Genomic DNA, 14,858 nt, shown 5'->3' with positions numbered 1-14,858 from the left:
TCCGTGGTGTATTACGAGTAAAGTAGTGCGAGGAACTGAGTGTGTACCCGAGAGAAGCAAACGGTTAACTGTGTTTGTACACGAGCTGTATAAAATGCCACACATTTACACTAATGAAGACATTGCAGATAGGATGTATGGTTACTGCTTCTAAGCTGGTACTGCTCCTGCTGCTTTGGAAGAATAAATGGCACTGAGCACTATGGGACTTAACATCTTAGGTCATCAGTCCCCTAGAACTTAGAACTATTTAAACCTAACTAACCTAAGGACATCACATACATCCATGCACGAGGCAGGACTCGAACCTGCGACCGTAGAAGTCGCGCGGTTCCAACTGAAGCGCCTAGAACAGCTCGGCCACAACGGACGGCCATGGAAGAATACCATCGGCGATTTCCGACATGTCGAATTCCTCATCGTAGAGTGTTTACCAGGGTTTTCGGCACGTTTCGAGAAACACGTGTTCTTGTAAGTTCACATTTCCATCTCAACGGGCAGTTAAACAAGCTGTGCAGGAACAGCAACACACTGTTGAAATGGTTCTCTGTCGAGAACTCCATAAAGCGAATATTCATGGACGAGCTGCTATACCAAAATCATTAGTGACGACAACCAACGCAAAGAAGCGTGAAACATAGTGTCAGGAGCATAAATCGTGGACGGCTGATCAGTGGACGTTTTCGCTATTTGCAACATCGGATCGGGTTTACGTCTGGAGAATGCCAAAAGAAGCTTACAGTCCTGTCTGCTTGATTCCGACGGTTAAGCATGGAAGCGGAAGTGGGATGGTGTGTGCAGCCACATCATGGTATTCTGTTCGTCCCATCATTAGTCTCAAAGGCCGTGTTACAGCCAACGATTATATGAACATTCTAAGAGATCAGGTGCACCCTATGATTCAAATGTCGTTCATCAACAATGATGCCATATTTCAGGACGACAGTGCACCCATTCACGCAGCCAGGACAGTACAATCGTGATATGAGGAGCACGGAACTGAACTGCAACGTTAGAAGAGTTTCTGGATCGAAGAGTGGCATAACATTCCACTGGAGACTGTACAATCATTATCTGCCAATATTTCAAGAAGAATCGCAGGTGTATTACGAGCAAATTTGGGTCCAACCCCTTATTAATAAACCATTCCCAAGTAATAGCAAATTGGGGTCCAGCTCCTTATTAATAAACCATTCCCAAGTAATAACAGACGTTCATATTATTTTGCATATCCCCTGTACAGATATGAACAACAAAGGTGTAGAATATAATAACTAAGAGTTTTCACATAAAAAATTCGGAAACATTGCTTTACAGCCCGCCGTCGTACTAACGACTGTGAGACATTGCACCACATGTTCCGCAAATAATGACTGCTTAAATGTCTGTATGCGCGTTGCAGTCAGCATAATGTGTTTTTCGTGATACATTCAGAAGCAGTATGCGAGGAGCCATAGATCTAGATGTTCCAGTTAATAGTGGTACTTTGCGAGTTGCCTTTCTCGGGGTAACTGTCGTCTATATTCAGTCGTCTTCGAACTGAAGTTTTTCAGCATTTCCTGTATATTAGTGAAATTTGGATAGCAGAAAACCAAGGATAACTGGGTGCATTGTAAACGTGCCACTACACAACATTTAAAATTGCGCTGCACGTGTTTTCATCAGACTAACTAATGTTATTACGACTAGCTATGAAGTTATTCTTATCAAGGCGACCATTAGCTTTGGTGACGATGTTAGCTGATCTTTACATATTCACCTTTCAATGCTTCATATTTTTCCCAATGACGCTCACCTTCTTTGTAAACGTCTGCCTTTTGGAAATGCCCATCAGAAACAAGACGTCGTCAGTATTCTGGAAATGCTTGCCATTGAGTGGTTCCTTCACCTGAAGAGAGGGGAGGTAAGTTACTGTGTAGCATGTCAGGGAAATACGGGAGGGAGAGTAAAAATTTGATATTCCAAAGAAATAGCATGTGTGACTGTGTCATGAAGAGGATGAGCTCGGATGTTGTTGAGGAGCTGTTGATAGCTTTCCGTGACGCCTTCCGTAATATCGTCAGCTTTCGATACTATGCCGCTGTGATGGTTGGCGTCTTACCAGCATAATCTGTCAGCTCCACAACATAGCAGTTCCGAAAAGCACTGAGCAACTCTTTGCCCGATAATGGTTGCCTCTGCGTCGTTTTCGGTAGTTGTGAAACTACCTGATTCCACTGCTTTGCTTTTCTCCTTTATCTCGAGATCATAGTGAAATATCCAGCGCTCTTCTATGGTGATTCATATGGTCAATAAGTCATGCGCACTGGTCTGATCCAGTTGCAACATTTCTGTGGCTTTCTCGGTTCGGCCGGCTGTTTGAATCGCGCAAACAGTCTTGAAACCCAGCTGAAAATTGAGACATGATTGTCTTTCTACAGTCGTCCCTACTTTGATATACACGTCTTCGAGCACCTCGGCCTCCACATCTGTTGCAAATCCCATTTCTTTACAGATGGGTGGTCCTCCACTTCGCCCTTCATCTTTCATACTTTTCTGACCAAGCTTGAGGTGTCTGCACCTCAATATCATTCAATGGTGCACTTCGACCAGCTCAGAAGGAGCTGTTGTCCTTCACATGCGGGAAACGAATTGCAGCACGAGACTGCATCATGTCAATCGACGTCGCCACTTAGTTTTGGCTTCTGTAGCTGTGTGATAAGGCACGGTGGCGCAGGTATCTCAATATGTACCAGGGCTGCAGACATGTTCTTGTAAATGAACAAATTGTACCCTATCCCCGCCAACTTATTTCTTCCCGGGAGGTGCTTCATTTCTTGCCTCTCTCCGGGATGGATGTTTCTCTTTGGTTTTAACCCTTTATGTATTTTACGCATGTGACACCCTGCTTCACTACTGGTTAAAATACACATATCATGTTGTATACCTTTATGAAACATAGAATTTTGGACAGTGGAGGACACAACCAAGCATTTTAATTTCTGTTTTACCTATGAAGTCATTAAAAATATTTTCATTGGTGTGTATTCTGTTAGGTTTGCTTCTCGTTAAGTGTTTTATGAGTATGAAGTAATTAGAAAGGTAATGCTTTTTTCAATGTCATAGTATGTTTCTTTCCACAGCATTTATGTCTCACAACGAATGATGTTATCAGTCACCATAGTATACGACTTTAGTTTATTTACGCCGTATGTGGCGCTGCTGTTGTTTACTGTTCTTCGCTTTTCAATATCTTGCTTTTTTCGGAAAAATTTGTAAAGAGCTTTCAAAAGGCTTGCTGTTTCTGGAAAATTTTAAAAAACCGTAATGTGGTAGTTGACTTGTACTTCTAGAGTATTAATTTTTTGTCTTTGGTGATTGGTAATTGTAATAAAATTCACTGCATCCTTATGGAACGCCCCCTACCTGTCGTTTCCTTGTGACAGTGTAGGAAATAGACTATCAGTTGTACGTTTGCCCTGCTAGTCTCTACTGAAAAACTTGACGTTGATAGAAGTGTGTGTACAATCATAACATTGTTTGTATGCTGTTATCGAATATAGCATTTGGTCCGTTTGGTATAAATATCCTGTATGACATGCTCTGTATTTTGTTATATGCACTACATTTTAGTAGCCAGTTATTAGATAAATTGTGATTTTAACTTTCCCTACCACAGGATGTTTTGAAATTAGGTTCAGGTAACCTAAAACTTGTCATCAATTAAATACAGAAGCTATATCTTGGCTGTTTTCTACATAAAACTGGTTAACACAATTTGCTCTCCCGTTATTAACACAGCATGCTGCAAAAAAGTATCTTACCTTGCTCTACACCTTCCTCTGATGCAGAGCCAACCAGCTGAGTCATTCTTGGTGCTGTAATTAGTCACTGAAACTTTGCTTGTCTCAGTTACACGTTTTATTGGATGAAAATTGCTTTACGCATTCCGATACTACATCTTTTCCAAGGGTTACGAAGAAGTATATATAAGGTATTATAAGTAAGTAATGATTACATAAATGTCACAATGAATCTCCTAAAATTCATGGATATATCGTCCGAAATTTTAAAAATATAAAAAATGTTCATGTTAAAATACTCTTGAAACCGAGTACATTCTGTCTCAGTATCTGTTGTGAACCACAGCCAAGAGCAAACTGATCATAACGCTGCGTGATCTTAATTAAAGTCGGAGGCAGGAGGGCACTGGTGCAGTGATACGTTTGCCGATTACCCACACGATTGTGTACATAATTTTTTAAAAATTTTAAAATGTTAAGAAGTAATCTTAAAACCAACAAGCTGTCTGTTACAGTTTTCCTACAAGTAATTGTATTCTAACAGAAGTAAGTGGAGTTAAAACACAAACCAATAGATGGTGTTGCATTTAGAGAAAAAGTCCTAACCAGAGTTACATCACAAACCGATAGATGAGATAGCTTGAGACAAAACTCACCATTTACGTACACAGTAAATACGAAACTCATTATACATCTCTCATTTAAATTTACTTGCAAAAGCCTCTGATAGGCTGCAAATGCAAGAAGTGTAGTGATGAAATGAGTAAAATTACTTCATATTGTTCTTTAAGAGATCGATGTGAAAGCACAGTCCTTCATAGGATGTACATGGGTAAAATATCGTAGTGCACATACAGAGTTATTGATTTACTTATAAACTGTATACGACCGTAGCCTCATTGTAAATATTGACTGCTATATGCAGTTTATGATGGACAACATTATGAACCTACTCTGAGTATATAAAATTCATTAGTTAACGATAAAAGTTACATTTATCCCAGTAGGTGTGCATTAATCACTGCGTATGTGTACATGGAATGAAGGGAAGGAAGATAAGAATAAATCGTTAAAATTGGGGACGAAGATGGGGGTGGTTGGGGGGTGGGGAGAGAGAACAGACCTGTCGTGGGGCTGAGGCTGAGTACGAGGTATGGGAAAGGTTGAGATAAACGTGGGTAGCAGTGACGAAGCAGAATGAAGGAGAACGAAGGGAGTCCTAAGAGGCAAGGTGGCGGGAAAGAAGGGGAAATTACATTGGTTTTCAAAAGATAACATAGTAGCCATGAGGTTAGTGTAGTGTCAGTTACATTTGTCTTACAATTAAATGTATTGTGACCTTATGTGGATCTTCAGCCCATAGAAAGAGATGTCATTGCTTCTTCTTGTTGTTGTGGTCTTCAGTCCTGAGACTGCTACTCTATCCTGTGCAAGCTTCTTCATCTCCCAGTACCTACTGCAACCTACATCTTTCTGAATCTGCTTAGTGTATTCATCTCATTGCTTATGAAAACAAAATTCAGATGGGAAATACACAGCATGTAACTGACTCCACAGTTCAAACTTTTGATAAGAACGTGTGACACAATCAACTACCTGAAACTATGTGGTCATCACCTTACATCGATCATTTAGCAGTAGATGTAATTGCAAAGTTCTTCAGAGATACATGCATAAACTTTGCTATTATGAATACAAAATTGGTGACATTACTGTGAAATATATATATTCAGTCTAACTGTGGACAGTCACCACTATTTATCGTTCATCATGGACACTATCATGCAGATATTTCAATTACATGAAATCATGAAATATATATGCATTGTATTATGTATCTTAATTGGTTTGCACATATCACTGTATGTATTCAGGAATGCGGTATTGTACAGATGCATGTTAAGTGAAGAAAAGAGAAGGATAAAAACCAAACATTTAAAAATATATGGGTGTATGGGAGGGGGGAAGAGTGGCTCATAGTACGTGGATGTCGGAAGAGTGGGGAGAAATATAAGGATTTTCAATGTTAACAAAGTAACCTCGAGAATATCGTACTGTCAGTACATTTGTTATACAATTAATTGCATTGTGGCACTCCAATAGAGGGTGTGGCTGAGAAAAGCGAAGTTTCAAGTGGGCACATCTTATACTACGTTTTTGCATACTATCAACAACTGGTAATTTTTCTTGGATGTATTTAATTGTATGATAAGTGAAACTAGCAATGCGCTAGCCTCGAGGCTACTTTGTTATCTTTTGAAAAACCCCGTAATTTAACCCTCCTTTCCCATCTCCTACCAGCTAGCCCTCCCCACCCGCTCCTTAGTTTTTTCATCATTGGTACGCACGTATATCTCAACCTCCCTCCTCATCCTCACTTCAACTCTATCCCCACTACGCCACTGTTCTCTCTCACCCCACCCTACACCTCTATTTGTCCTAGATATTTATTATTTGTCACAATGGTATTGCCACCGAGTGGCTCAGTTGAAAATTTATTTCGTTGTGTTGGACTGTGCAGCCTCTGGAGGGGTGACGGTGGTGAAATACGGAGGCTACGGCAACTACGGAGGCTACGGCAACTACGGAGGCTACGGCAACTACGGGGGCGCGGGACGGCACTACCCCAAGAAGACGTACACGTACAGCCAGGGCAGCTCCAACAGCGCCAGCCATCAGGGAGCCGTGGGCTCGCGCTCGGGTGCCGCGTCCAGCGCCGGCGCCTCGGCGTCGGCCTCGGCAGGAGGCTCTGCAGGCGGCCACCCCGTCAACTACGACGCCATCTTCAACGTGAGTGCCACAATCTCTGCTAGTCTCCTTCTCCCAGCCGTGTAACGAGAAATAGGGGAAACACATTTACCTTGGAATATCACAGATGATTCAAAAAGTCTCACCTCTTAAACTGATGGTTTCTGCTGTCAGGGACTTTTCAGGACAAGTTGTAACTCTGCCGACTATAAGACAGGTATAACACTATTGGCTGTTCCCACAACAAGGACAAGATGCCAATAACGTTACTCTCGATACAGGATTTTAAGTTGGTCGTAATCGTGTACAGATGTTAAGGTATCGGACTTCGTTACGTTATCAGGTAGATTACTTATTGATAGTAAGCAATAGTTACACTAGTGGCCATTAAAATTGCTACACCAAGAAGAAATGCAGATGATAAACGGGCATTCATTGGACACATATATTATACTAGAAATGGCAAGTGATTATATTTTCGCGCTATTTGGATGCACAGATCCTGAGAAATCAGTACCCAGAACGACCACACCTGGCCGTAATAACGGCCTTGATATGTCTGGGCACTGAGTCAATCAGAGCTTGGATGGCGTGTACAGGTACAGCTGCCCATGCAGCTTCAACACGATACCACAGTTCATCAAGAGTAGTGACTGGCGTATTGTGACGAGCCAGTTGCTCGGCCACCATTGACCAGACGTTTTCAATTGCTGAAAGATCTGGAGAATGTGCTGACCAGGGCAGCAGCCGAACATTTTCTGTATCCAGAAACGCCCGTACATGACCTGCTACATGCGGTCGTGCATTATCCTGCTGAAATGTAGGGTTTCGCAGGGATCGAATGAAGGGTAGAGCCACGGGTCGTGACACATCTGATGTATAACGTCCACTGTTCAAAGTGCCGTCAATGCGAACAAGAGGTAACCAATGGCACCCCATACCGTCACGCCAGGTGATACGCCAGTATGGCGATGACGAATACACTCTTCCAATGTTCGTTCACCGCGATGTTGCCAAACACGGATGCGACCATCATGATGCTGTAAACAGAACCTGGATTCATCCGAAAAAATGACGTTTTGCCATTCGTGCATCCAAGTTCGTCGTTGAGTACACCATAGCAGGCGCTCCGTCTGTGATGCAGCGTCAAGGGTAACCGCAGCAATGGTCTCCGATCTGATAGTCCATGCTGCTGCAAACGTTGTCGAACTGTTCGTCCAGATAGTTGTTGTCTTGCAAACGTCCCCATCTGTTAACTCAGGGATCGAGACGTGGCTGCACGATCCATCCATGCGAATAAGATGTCTGTCACCTCGACTGCTAGAGATACGAGTCCGTTGGGATCCAGCACGGCGTTCCGTATTACCCTCCTGAACCCACCGATTCGCGCTGTGTTAGACGAGCGGTCTCGGGCGCTGCAGTCATGGACTGTGCGGCTGGTCCCGGCGGAGGTTCAAGTCGTCCCTCTGGCATGGGTGTGTGTGATTGTCCTTAGGATAATGTAGATTAAGTATTGTGTAAGCGTAGTGACTGATGACCTTAGCAGTTAAGTCCCATAAGATTTCACACACATTTGAACATTTTTTTGAACCCACCGGTTCCATATTCTGTTAGAGTCACTGAATCACGACCAACGCGAGCAGCAATGTCGCGATACGATAAACCGCAATCGTGATAGGCTACAATCCGACCTTTATCAAAGTCGGAAACGTGATGGTACGCATTTCTCCTCCTTACACGAGGCATCAAAACAACGTTTCACCAGGCAACGCCGGTCAGCTGCTGTTTGTGTATGAGAAATCGGTTGGAAACTTTCCTCATGTCAGCACGTTGTAGGTGTCGCCACCGGCGCCAACCTTGTGTGAATGCTCTGAAAAGCTAATTATTTGCATATCACAGCATCTTATTCCTTTTGGTTAAATTTCGCGTCTGTAGCACGTCATCTTCATGGTGTAGCAATTTTAATGGCCAGTAGTGTAATTTATCTGGAATGGAGCCAGTGCTATTGTGGTTGTAAAGTGAAACTGATGTCTCCTAAATAAAAGAGGGTAATTAGGCAATGTGAGTCCAAGTAAATACATTGTTAATGAAGAAAACTGACTACTGTTGTAGCTTTACATGGGTCTTAAATCTGCTTTGTAAATTGAACTTCAAAGTAACAGTATAATCTAGCAAGAATTGTGACAGGCAGCTAACCATGAGCAACACACATGAAAGTTTAAAATGTTTTAGCAACGAAGTATCTGTCACCAACGTGCACCGTCTGCACTAAAGCAAAAAAGACAGCGTTCATTACACACTAACAGTTTGTAAGGAGGACGCAAGCTAATCCAGATGTGCGGTGACTTTAATACTTTACTATTGAAAGACAGTATAGTAGAAATAAATGTCGAACTGTAATGCTAACCAACATGGTTATTATTTGTTTTCAGATGGAGCATTATGTAGAGCATAAGAGAAATCTTAATCTGTTACATTTTCAATAAGTTGTAGCCAGTTAGATTTACAAGAACTGAAATATCTCTAAAATGGTTGTTGCACTTCATAAACACGTCCGCTGTGAGAATTACTGAACTACCGGATCAGGGTGTCGGGGGAGGGGAAGTGATTCAGAGACTGCTCTACCTACTGACTGGGTTTAGGACAATCACTTAAAACAAACACAATAAGGATACACACATAAACACAATAATGTGAAGAAAAGCACTATTAAAACCTATTAATTAAATAATAACACCGAAAAAATTTAAACTGTAATGGCCTATAACCCTGCTTATAATCACAACAGCTGCCTGTTACCTTTAGCACTACGCAAAGATTCTATTAATAATGAAAATCAAACAATCTAATTACGACTTTTTGTTTCCACGAATTCTTTTGAAGTATATTAATTCAGAGCAAACCAACAAATCTCAAGACTTAACAGACAATATATATCCCCATCAGAACGATAATTAATTCAATCTTGCGGTTATTCTTGCTTGATTTAGCAAATCTGGTGTTAAATGGATGATTGCTGACCGCCGACTGTGTATGTCACAAAGACTTCTTGCGGTACTTCGCGGCAAACCACCTTCTTACATTCCCGCTTACAGTTTTCCCTGGTGGAGGGACTTCCATTCAGGTTATACATCTATATAAACCTACGTGCCACATGCATGAACCAATTTTACACACAATACTTTGATATATTTTTATTACATAGATACAAAACATAAAATTACAAATAAATTATTGTCAAATAACTTTACAGAAAATAAGAAGACTTATTTACACACATGTTGAACCAAAGAACATAGTAACACAGATATTACATTACACGTAGGAAAACATAGAAGCTACATGTAGCAAACACAATTAAGTCTAACATAAGTGTTACAAAGTCACTGATTTATTTATTTATTTAGCATATGGCTAACACATACATTTCATATAATTAAATTACGTAAACATATATACATATTTATACCCAAACTTAAGTTTGGCTTTACAACTGAATATTCAGTCCTTCAATCCAGCGCACTACATCAGAAGTTGCTAGCAGGAAGTCCTCTTCAGCACCGTGATAGGCTCGAATCCTGCATTCACTGACAATGTGGTGAACAGTCTGGTATGGAGCCCCACAGTCACAGGCTGGATTAGTCAGCTTCTTCCATTTAAAGACAGCATCCCTGCATCGACCATGGCTGGTACGGATTCTGTTGATGGCAGTCCAGGTCTTGCGTGTATAACTGCCCACGTCGTGTTGTGCCGACTCCACTGTAGCTTGAATGAATTTTTAAGTTTGTTTTATATGCCCGACTTCTAATTTACCCACACAAGTCTCCAGGGTTGAGCAGTTATTGCCCGATGACGACACGCAATACAGTTTGTTAAAGAGGAGTTCGCCGATGTTAATTATGTTTTTAGACTTAATATTATTACTCGTAAAGAGACTAACCGTTGCTTTAACAGCGCGTCGTCAAAATAAGTATGAAATGCTAATGTCTTTGCAATACATAATGTCGACTATCGAGTCAAAGTTCGTACCTACGTATTTTGCCATTTTAGAGAAGAGAAACCTTTAGCGCTTCTGCTTCTATAATCTCAGTATCAAATGTTCACTAATTTCATTTACTTCCTATCTCAGTTCAGTATTTAACACAAATTATATATCAATGTCATTTCAGAGATATTACGTCGGTTCCACACGAACGGAATAACACGTAATTGTCATTTAACATCACTTGTATTAATAATCCTTTTTCTTATGACGTAAATGTTAATGAACGATCACCATCTAGGAGGAAAGAGGGATTGATCCTAATCATGAGATAATAGCTTTTAATGAGCCCGCAATCGTTAATTAAATAAAAAGTCACGTTCAAGAATGATACGCGAACAAGTTTCGTTACGTCCGTTTTCACGTATCTGTCAAAACTAATCCTGTCGCCTACAATTCAAATTAACACTGACGTTAACCCCTTTTGTCGGAACATCGAATCGTAACTATTATGTGGAAGTTTATTTTAGTCCACGAATTAATTCCTTTCAGGTACGCGCACGACCGAACAGCAGAACGGAACACAAACGACTTGTTTTATCAACATTACGACAATGTCCGCCCAATGAACATCTCTTTGGCTTTATCTTTTCTACTCTGCTTAGTTAAATTATTGCTAATTACAATTTATTCAGCTATTTAACGAAAACATCTAACAAAAAATTAAATAAATTTATCCCAACGTAAAAGGTCCGTTATACGTGGTAGGTCGAATCCACTTGGAAGCTTAGCACCTAAGAAGATGTTGTGCAGGAGCTCATCGGTCACTGCTTCCCACCGAACTTTCCATTCTTCAAGGGATTTGAAATCCTTAGAAACCATGTCAGGAGCATCTCACAGAATTGGATGATGTGACTTCAGTCTCTTTCGATTTAAAAGTGGCAGGTCGCTATGCACAGGTAGATTAGAATTCCTTGAGATCTTGTGGAATTCCCTCATAAGGGCAGCACATTTGTGAAGATCAGCAGGGATTATACCAGTTAACAGTGGAAGCCAATAAAATGGAGTAGATCTGATTGTGCCAGATATTATGCGCATTGTCGTATTCACCTGTGTGTCAACAAGCCTTGTATGATGACTGTTCATCCAAACACATGCGCAATACTCAGTACTTGAGTACACCAAACCCAGAGCTGAAGATCGCAGGGTGGCTGCTGAAGATCACCAGCTAGTTCCGCATGGCTTATGGAGGATGTTGTTTCGAGTCCTCAACTTTTGGGCCAAGTTAAGAAGGTGTTGTTTGAAGCATATTATATGGTGCAGGATGACACCAAGATATTTTGGGCTCCAATTATGACGATGAATTTTTCCTCTGAAACTTACTTCCAGTTTTACGTTCACCAACCGATTATTTAAATGGAAGCAACACGCTTCTGTTTTACTCACGCTGGGTTGTGGCGTTTAGCCGTGTGATATGTCTTATTTCTTAGTGACTCAATGCCTTTTCTAATTATTTGTTACCATACATATCACTTACATAATCTGTTTGTTGTCACAGTATGATACAAGACGATAAGGGTTTGCATGGCAAACATCACGATGTAAGTGTCTGGTCCAGAACAATTTCTGCATGGTCTTCAACAATCCAGATCCACATTTTGCTCACAATCTAGTCTTTCAAGAAAACAACCAAACAGTTTCACAGAACTAAAGGATACTGACAGTGTTTCAGCTCTCCACTAAATGAAAAGTTAATGTTAATGCCCTGTAACTCTTCTAATGTGAACGACATTGTAATGAATGTTGAAGTCTTCATATGCACGTCAAACTGAGAGATGTTCATTAAAGAAGAAAACACTCCATGTGACTGTAGAGAAAAAAGTAACTAAGCATCTTCTAAGTCAATTCAATATGTTTAAATTTCTACCATGATTTATGTTGATAAGCAAATAAAATGTATTTTGCACTTCGCATATTCCAATTCATTGTCACACGACCACGGCAAGTTTTTGACATTGCTTGTAATTGTGAAGCCATTATTGGAGTCAGAAAAAGCAAATACTAAAGTGCAGTATATGGCAGTTGGTATATTTTCATCTTCAGTTCAATGTATATTCATGGGAATCATGCCTGTCAACAGCGATGGCAATACTCCTCATGGCAAAATATAAATACATTCATAATAGAGTATGCAAATTCTAAAGCACCTGAACCTTACAAGAATTTTAATTATTATTGTTGGAAAATATTGACAGGTAATGTTAGCAACAATTTACACCAAAATGAAATTTTATTTAAATAAGTTAATCATATACTAACCTTGCACAACGAAACACTGAAAAAGGCCAATATCAACAGTAGTTTATCGTGGTAATATCATAAATATTTATGTTTTGTTAAGCAAGTCAATAACTTTTATACAATTATCACACTTAACTGCACTCAGAAATTACAACAGTTCACAAAAACTATTTTTTCTCCGTAATTTTGTGTATAGCTGTTTGATATTTGAGACTCTGGTCCAGTAAGAAATATTTGATTAGTAGACGGTCCTTCTACTTAACTGCAGTCATAAATCATCATTTTTGAGTCGCGATGCAAGGGAAGAAATAGAGAGAGTAAAAGAGAAAGAGAGTTTTAAGTTTACATCGTAATGCATGAATCAGTATTACCTGAGCTACCACTGTTTGATCTGTTTTATTTCATTTTGTTTCATGTGCAACGCTGCATATTCATACTAAAGCATCACATTTCTCTCTTTCAGATACCTATTTCTGCACTGAATTCAGTAAATCGGCTCCTCAACAACCTGGGCTGAGAATGACGTCTTTATAATCAAAATACAACAACATATACATACACCAAATTATAGGTATCAAGTGACTACCTGTTTCCACATTTCAGGAATTCAATATCTGTGATACCTGAATTGGATTGTAAATCACCACCAATTTTCTATTTCTTCTATTTTGTAGAATATTTATTTACCTGTTTATTGTTTATTTTAGAATATGTACAATATACAAAATAAATAAAATAAATACATTTCCAAAATTGTTCAGCTTTTAAATAATATATTGGCAAATGGCATCCTTAATTTCCAGCAACTATAGTAATATTTCTCTACTATGAAAAGAATGTTTCTGAAAAAAAATCCTGAAGGATTGAGGGCAAGGAGATATAGCAGAAGTTGCCACTCAAAAAAATATTTGTTCCAAAAGTTATTTATTTTATTTACTGAATCCAGTACTCCACAAAAGAGTGAAATCTAACTATCGTAGGGCTTAACAACAAATACAAGAATATAATCACCTGCTAAACCGCAATCTTAAGACAATTTATAACAACAACTTCAATGCACGCAATTTACAGTCATGTGCTGGAGTCTGTCAACGGGACTGGAGACGCACTGCACCAGGAACACTTGGTAACTTCATACAGCAAACTGGCGACTCACGGTAGCTACAACATTCACAAGCCAATTCTCATTGAACGCACAAACGAATAAAAACAACAAATAATTAAAATATGAATACTGACAACTTGAGATTACACTCAGGACATGTAAATAACAGAAGTTTCAGTGCTCTGAAATAATACTTACGAGAATGTGTAATGGTAGGGTGGCAGGCGTGGTCTGATTTATCGCTACGGAGGACTTCCAAAGGTTCCTGCGAGGTACCTTGAGAACTTCCAGCATGCTGGAGTAGCTTGGGTTAGCAACTTCTGTTAATCAATGGAATGAAAAACCAGTCCACTTTTTATTCATTCGATGACTATTTTAGGACCGAGACCCATTTTCAAATCATCATAACAAAGAAATGGCATGTTAGAAGGTGTCATAAATGTGCAGTGAACATTTACAGTGCATACAGATAGCCGTATGGAGCGTAAATGTGCGCTGCACATTTCTAACATCTTCGAAAGTGCCATTTTCGACTTTGTTATTATGATTTGAAAATGGGTCTCGGCCAGAATCTAGTCAACGAATGAATAAAAAGCAAAAATTTTCAACTTGGACTGGTTTTTTGTTCTATTGAGGGATCAGTTGATTGTATCTTTGCACTCCAGCAAAAAGATGATATGTTGCTGTTAAATGTAATTCAATCTCGATCTTGTCTTTTAGAACCTAATTTTTACTTTCACATTACAGTATGTGGAAATTTAATTACGTCATAGTAAATCCTTTAAAAAATGTCAGCCTTTTAGATGTATTACGTGTATGACACGGTGCTATCCACCTAAAAATGCTAACCGATATTACCACAATATTAACTGCTACCGTCGAATCGATGTTGTCCTCGCAGATCTTGGATCCTCATAATACCATGCCGACCCAGTGATAG

The 14,858-nt window shown here is 39.8% G+C and overlaps 1 protein-coding gene across 1 annotated transcript in view; it reads left to right on the top strand.

Annotated features, from left to right (window-relative positions):
* LOC126474168 (uncharacterized) overlaps nt 1–13,546 on the top strand; it is an 85,097-nt gene extending 71,551 nt beyond the window's left edge. Inside the window, exons 5-6 of the mRNA XM_050101627.1 lie at nt 6,304–6,572; nt 13,277–13,546. Coding sequence (XP_049957584.1) covers nt 6,304–6,572; nt 13,277–13,330 — 323 coding nt within the window. The 3' untranslated portion in view covers nt 13,331–13,546. The remainder of the gene's footprint in view (nt 1–6,303; nt 6,573–13,276) is intronic.
* Nucleotides 13,547–14,858: the final 1,312 nt, after the last annotated feature.

Source organism: Schistocerca serialis, chromosome 4, assembly GCF_023864345.2.
Source record: "Schistocerca serialis cubense isolate TAMUIC-IGC-003099 chromosome 4, iqSchSeri2.2, whole genome shotgun sequence".
Classification (NCBI taxonomy): Eukaryota; Metazoa; Arthropoda; class Insecta; order Orthoptera; family Acrididae; genus Schistocerca; species Schistocerca serialis.
This window is presented reverse-complemented; position numbering and strand designations above follow the sequence as displayed.